The following is a 6,770-nucleotide window of genomic DNA, read 5'->3' as shown; positions in this document are numbered from 1 at the left end:
TTTGCATAGTTATTGATGAAAATGGGAGATTTGATCTTTGATAGACTAGAAAGGAAGCGGTAGTTTATCGGATTGGCCGCGGAGGATCCCTGTGTACGCCTGCAAACATTCCTTAATTCTGAAATTTGAAAAGACTACGAAAGGAGAAGAAGGAAAACATAGGAATCGAAAGTTGTTTCACTCTTGATTCGGTGGTTTGAGGAGGCTGTAAGATGGAAAATATGAGATATGGATCTGAACCACTAGAATCTAGATTTGGAATTTATCAGTTTGTCGATAGAGTTTGCAAAGTGAATCGTGATTCTCGTAAAAAAATAGGAATTGGAAGTTGATTCCCACATACGGCGCCACTGTCCATTCGGGAACCAGAAATGGATGTTTCAGCTTCGCGAAGGAACTAGAAATGATGAGAGGTTAAAAATTATTGATTGGGATGGTGGCTTCGATCTTCTTTACATTGGCACGGGGTGAACATGAATGGTTAGCACTCCAAAGCCCAAGACAGTTTAAGATTCTACATGAGTAAAGTGAAATTGGAGATCATAGATTGTGGACTTTCTCATAACGTGTGAACTATTTTTATATTTTTGATCGAGTAGAGTGGGCATGAGACGATTGGGCCATGGTTGTTTGGTCCTTTTGGCCGGTCCAGAACTATACGATCTCCATTTCGATAATTTCTTCATGTTTATCACGGTTGGCTTCTATTCCCATCTCTATTAAGTGAAAGCCAAGGAAATTTCTATCTTTGATCCCAAAGGTGCATTTCTTTGGATTAAGTCTCATGTTAAAATTCTGAACTCGTTTGAATACATTGGTGAGATGTTTTTCATGCAATTTATCTTTGTTGGGTTTTACGATCATATTACCATGTAAACTTCTAAAGTCTCTCTGATTTCCTCTTCAAAAATCTTATTCATCATTCTGATACATAACACATGCGTTCTTTGGGCCAAAGAACACGATGTTATATTGGTAATTTGCATGCTCTATCATGAAAGTAATATTGTCTTTATCTACCTCATGGATAGAAATTTGATTGTAACTGAAATAGACATCCATAAATGATTGTTGTTTGTACTCGGATAAATTATTAGCCAATTTATCAATGTTAGAAAGAGGATATAAATCATTGGGGCAATCCCGGTTAAGGTCGGTATAAATTACGCAAATCCTTCATTTGCCTTATGATTTTTTAACATAGACAATGTAAGATAGACATTCAGTGTATTTCTACTCGAAAATGAAATTGGTCTATAGTAGACCTTGAATCGTACTCCTAGTGGCATCGGCCTATCTCCTTTTTGGGGCTACATATTTGATAGAGGGGTCAAGATCCAACTTATGGCAAGCCACATTTGGATCAATACCAAGCATTTTGTATAGTGATATCGAAAAAGGTTTGCGTTGGATCTAAGGCACCGAATGAGGTCTTTTCACTAGGTTTGGTAGACCAGCTTCTATCTTGATGGTTTTGCCTGGTTATCTTCGAGTTACATGGATTTGAACTTTCCATCTAGAGTCATCCTTAGAGTCTTAATCTTTTCCTAAAATGGGAGGTGGAACTCACCTTCAAGCATAATTTCATCTTTGTGTGAATCAAAATTTGGGGCGTTGATGATAAGGGTGACGACCCTTCTCATTCTTCTCTCAGGTAGGATGGTGGTTGACATTGGATCTTTTAGCAAGTCTTAGGTATCAAGCGGGATCCGAATAGATCATATTGGATGGTAACTAGTTCGTTGAGGTCGTTATGGTATTTCATCTTTAGGTGGATGGTTGAAGCGACTATGTCAAGTGCCAAAAAGGAAGGTCTTCCTAGGTTGCAACGACAGATTCTTTCGGACTCTTCTTTTTCAAACGCGGCTGGTAACTCTATGTTACCACAAAAGTGGGTTATGGAATCATTGAACGCCTGAAGATCCATGCTCTTGTAGGGCGACAAACTCTTTTTTATTAACTCCTTGAAAAAGGTCGCGTACATGACGTTGCATGAACTTTTGACGTCAATCAAAATCCTTGGTACCGTGTGATTTATTATAGTAGAGGTTATCACTAGCGGAAGAACTTTGTTAGAAACTCCATCTACTTTTGTGTTGTCTCAAAACCCTATGATCAGTCTCTCGTCCTTTGTTTCTCCTTCGATCGTCTGCGATTTTGGGGCATTCTTCTACACAGGTCTCTTGACTAACTTTTTCAAGTTGGAGGATCCTCCGGTGATTAAGGAAACGACATGGTTTAGCGATGTTTCTAACGCCGAAACCTAGGTGGTGATTTTGGTAACAAGTTCGAAGGTTGCCATTGTCAACCAACGATATCGTTGATGGAATTGTGTGATGCTAAGGACTTGGTGAATTCAATATGGAATTTCACAGGAATCCGAATTTGATTTCCACATATTGCATCATTATCCTAGTGCAAAATAGAAGATCGGTGATTTAAAGAGAATGAGTTCTTCTGATACGGTGGTACGCGTCTTTAATACATTGGAGCAGGGGTACACCTAAAAGGTTAGCACTTCAACACTCGTATCATTAAAATCATAGAGATGTGACTTTACAAAAGTGAATGAATGAATACATATTATAACGCGTGCCAAGTTACATATGATAGACAATTCAAGTTGTCTTTTTTTAATCCGACTTAAGGTGCGGGAGATCGTCTAATTAAACTCGAATCTAATATGCAGTCTTCTTGCGAGAATATACTTATTCATTGCTCTCTTATAAAGATAATTCTAAATTGAACTTTCGATGGTGGGGCAGTCTATTTGAAACTTTGGTCGAAACGAAACAAAATTAATTTACATGTGTGGCACGGATTTTTAACTATTATCATATAAAAATGCGATATGTTCAAGAAAACTTGAATTTTTTAGCCAAAGACCTTACTTACTTCGATCAAATTTTGTTGGATTTCATATCTCAAAATCCCTTTTCTTTTTTTCTTTTTTTTTTCAAAAACCAAAAGGGTAAAGACAAGACAACAAAAATCACAATATACAAAAATAAATATAAAACAACAAGTCCACATACCTAACCAAAGTCTTAATCAAAAATACAAATTGAACAATAATAATCCAATTCCAAAAGGAAAGAACTTCTCAACCACGCTCCATCTTTGAGAAATACAAGAATTCTCCAATGGAGTTGGTTGAATATTTTGATTTAATCCACCATCCATGGAACTAATTACATTGTTGCTATCTTCTTTCACTTCAATTCCAAACCTCATTCCTCCAAGACAATGTCCTACTATATTACAAATGAACCAATATTTCTTCACCTTATTGAGAACCACTTGATCTTCTCCACTCTCATACTTGGCCAATACTCCACTACTTGTTTCACATGATCTAAAAGTATTCTCTCTCACTTCATACACATTATGTTGCCCCTTCACATACTTGAAAACTACACCAATACAACATCAAAAGTTATTTGTAATCTAATGTCAAAACATTCAAAGATAGATTTTTTTTAAATGATTTTTATGAAAATATTGTTTAAAATATGAAAAAAAAAATCAATTTTTTTTATATTTGAATTGATTTTAAAAAAATATATATTCAAAAAATTTATAGTAAAAAGATGAAATGTATAATATTTTAAGAATAATTATTTAAACTAATTTTTTATTTGAATTTTATATAAAAAATTCTTAATAATAGGTTTTTTTTAACAAAAATATAGAACATATAAAAATCATTTAAAAGAAACTCAAACAAATATGCCCTAATTCAAATACAATAATTAAGTAAAGATTGAGTAGAGAAATACCAAGAACATCTCCAAGGCTAAAGTTGTGTTTGTCTGCCCATGTAGCATAATTTGTTTGGCTACTCCATTGATCTTCATCACCAACAGCATAAACACTAGCCATGATACATTTCAAGAAAAAACAACAAAGTAAAATAAGAATTGAGAGTATGAAGGTACAGTTTTTGAAAAAAAGTGTGACCCCCATTTCTCTGAAAAAGTAAGAAGATGTGATGATGGAAAGTGGATGAAATAAGGATGAGTTGGTACTTTCACAAGTTTGCTTGTGTTTGAAGAAACAGCTCAAATATGGAAGACCATTTGGTCAAATTATCAACCTCAAATTAAATATTGATATTGACACATTTAAAACTTTGCTTAACAAAATACAAAAGTGCCTAATGGACCCAAAAACATGATTAGGTTTTACACTTTCAAAGTTGGAAGGAGAGACCTAGCTGAAATGATTATTAACTTCACACCCAAGATAAGCCAAGTTATCATATTTTCTGTTTTGCCAAACATTAGTAAAATTTTCTGTACAAATACTATTTTTTAAGAAAATTTGTCGAAAATCCTTATTGAATAATATAGCTGCCAGTTGAACCCAAGATAAGATGTCACTCATGACTTGATTATACTTGGTGGAGTAGCAACAAGTACTTTTAATTTTAATAACAATCCATAAAATGCCCAACAACTTATTTAGGTCCCGGTATTCTTAAGAGAGAAAAACGGACTTATTAAAAAAATACTATTTTATTTTTTACATGGATTTTGATAATTTAACTTCACCATTCATAAGATGCTTGTTTCATAATGGGTCTTAGCACTAAGTCAATTTCAATCCATTTGAAAGTCAACGAATTGGATCTCAAAAGATATGACGGATCAGAAAATAGACACTAGTCTAAAGATGCATGAGATATAGGCTTAATGGCCTCCTACGATTTGTTAGAAATAAATGGTAAGATCCCTCGATTGTTATTCCACGAGATTATTGTCCCAAAGAATGTTTTAGGATCTCTAAACCCTAAACCATAACGCTAAAGTTTAACGAATGATTTATACTTAATTACACGTTATTCTAAAACTTTATAACTTGATGCTCAAGGTCTTTACTAACTTATTCATTAGAGTATTTGTAAATACATCTTCCACTGTCAAGATCAATCGGCAGCAATCGTCGTTGAGGAGTTCATCATTGTCACCATCACCATAATCATTTGAAGATAAAGGTCTTCTCAAATTATTTTGTGTTGTATATGAAAAAATTTGTTCAATATTTTCACTTATTTCAGATTAGACGATGAACCCCCTATGAACACAAGGAGATAGATCTCCTTCCGGCCAAGAAGTCAATGACTTTCTCAGAGGTCTTCTGGCTTTCAAAGGTAGTCATAAGTCATCCATGAGCAGAATGATCGCCTTACACAAATATACATAAAAAATAGAGATATAACCTAGCACGAAGGAGCAAGCTAGAAGTGTTTCCATCACTAAAGTAATTAAATGGTTGCATCCTCGAAGTTTCTCATATTTATGGCCCAAAACTGACATACACATTTCTTTCAAATCCATAACCAATTCATCTTAGAAAAAGCTTGAGGGTGTCTTTATCATTGCACGAAAAAAGGTGTTTGAAGGAGTATTCAGTTGGTGGGACTATCTTCTTGTCGTCATGAATACCCTTGGACTATTCTACATATCATGGGAAAGTCTCTCTACCAACGCCTTCGGGGAAGACAAGTAAGCAATTGTATTCATCTAGGGGTCGCTTTGTTGAGAGTATAATCCAACTTGTGTAGCCCAAGCTCAAGTTATTTAGGGTTAGAGTTTGTTACTTAACAGTCAAGTCACTTAGTTGTATATAAATATATACTTTATAATTCAGTTTTAAATAATCACATTCAATAATAACAATCTTTATTCTTCATTTTCTCTCTCTCTCTCTCTCTCTCTCTCTCTCTCTCTCTCTCTCTCTCTCTCTCTCTCTCTCTCTCTCTCCTCACTAAAAGTGTCTCACGCACTAATAAATTGGTATCCAGAGCTCTGGTTAGTTTCTTGATCGTGTTTTTAAGAATCACACATTGGTGATCATGTTTCCGGGATCCTGGGTTGTTAATCGCATTTTCTACAAATATGAATGGTAACAATGGAATTCTGAATTCTCTTCCAATTCTTGACGGAAAGAATTGGATCCGATAGAGAAAACAGATGCAATCTCTATTTGGCTTTCATGAAACCCTAAAAGTGGTTACTAATGGCGTCCTTGGGCTTACTGAGTCGCGAACAAGGAGGCCAAGAAGAAAGACTGCAAGGTTGTGTTTTATATTCAAACGGCGGTATATGCGGCGAACTTTGATCAGATTCCTCATGCTGAATCGGCGAAGGAGGCATGGGATATTATTGTCAAGTACTACGAAGGAGGTGGGAAGGTTAAAGTCATCAATTGCAGATGTTGCAGAGTCAGTATGAATTATTACATATGGGAGAAGAAGAAAAGATTGTAGGCCATGTCTTGAACGTCAAGAAGCTTGTTCATTTCATGAAAGGTTGTCTCATTGGAGGCACATGATATGAGGATTCTCGAAAGGAAAGGTGTTCAATATTCGCTACAAGTACTACAGGTTCAGACATGGAAGAAACAGTGTAGTTCCAACAAGTTCAAGGGAAAAGGAGACAAGACTCAAAGTAAGAAGTCTTTGTCGAACGTTCAAAAGCCTAAGGTCGGTGATAGAGATTCTGAATCCTCCAAAAGAGGAGAAGAAAACTCCTATCAAAATGAAAAATAAGAGAAAAAAGGTGTGGAGTGCTATTACTGTGAAAAATGGAGTCATTTGGCTAAGAGTTGTTCGTACAAGAAAGCCAAGAATGAAGGAGAAAACATTGCACGCTAAGATTTAGGTGATTTTTAAGACATGATGGTTATGGCTGCAATTCTAGATGAGCATGTCGATACCAAAATCCGGATCCTCGACACAGGATGTTCGAATCACATGACTGGTCAAA

The 6,770-nt window shown here is 35.3% G+C and overlaps 1 protein-coding gene across 1 annotated transcript; it reads right to left on the bottom strand.

Moving 5' to 3' along the window:
• Positions 1-2,988: 2,988 nt before the first annotated feature.
• Positions 2,989-4,029, bottom strand: LOC127097945 (basic blue protein). The gene is made up of 2 exons (XM_051036443.1): positions 3,780-4,029; positions 2,989-3,413 (listed from the first exon to the last, which is right to left on the bottom strand). The coding sequence occupies exons 1-2, from the start codon at positions 3,964-3,966 to the stop codon at positions 3,052-3,054; spliced, it is 549 nt and encodes a 182-aa protein (XP_050892400.1). The 5' UTR covers positions 3,967-4,029; the 3' UTR covers positions 2,989-3,051.
• Positions 4,030-6,770: the final 2,741 nt, after the last annotated feature.

This window comes from Lathyrus oleraceus, chromosome 6 (genome assembly GCF_024323335.1).
Source record: "Lathyrus oleraceus cultivar Zhongwan6 chromosome 6, CAAS_Psat_ZW6_1.0, whole genome shotgun sequence".
NCBI classification, from domain to species: domain Eukaryota; kingdom Viridiplantae; phylum Streptophyta; class Magnoliopsida; order Fabales; family Fabaceae; genus Lathyrus; species Lathyrus oleraceus.
This window is presented reverse-complemented; position numbering and strand designations above follow the sequence as displayed.

Coding starts and splice junctions, on each gene's coding strand:
- LOC127097945 (XM_051036443.1), bottom strand. CDS start 3,966: ATGGGGGTCACACTTTTTTTCAAAAACTGTACCTTCATACTCTCAATT. Junction 3,414..3,779: donor TAGCCTTGGAGATGTTCTTG/GTATTTCTCTAC, acceptor GTATTGGTGTAG/TTTTCAAGTATGTGAAGGGG.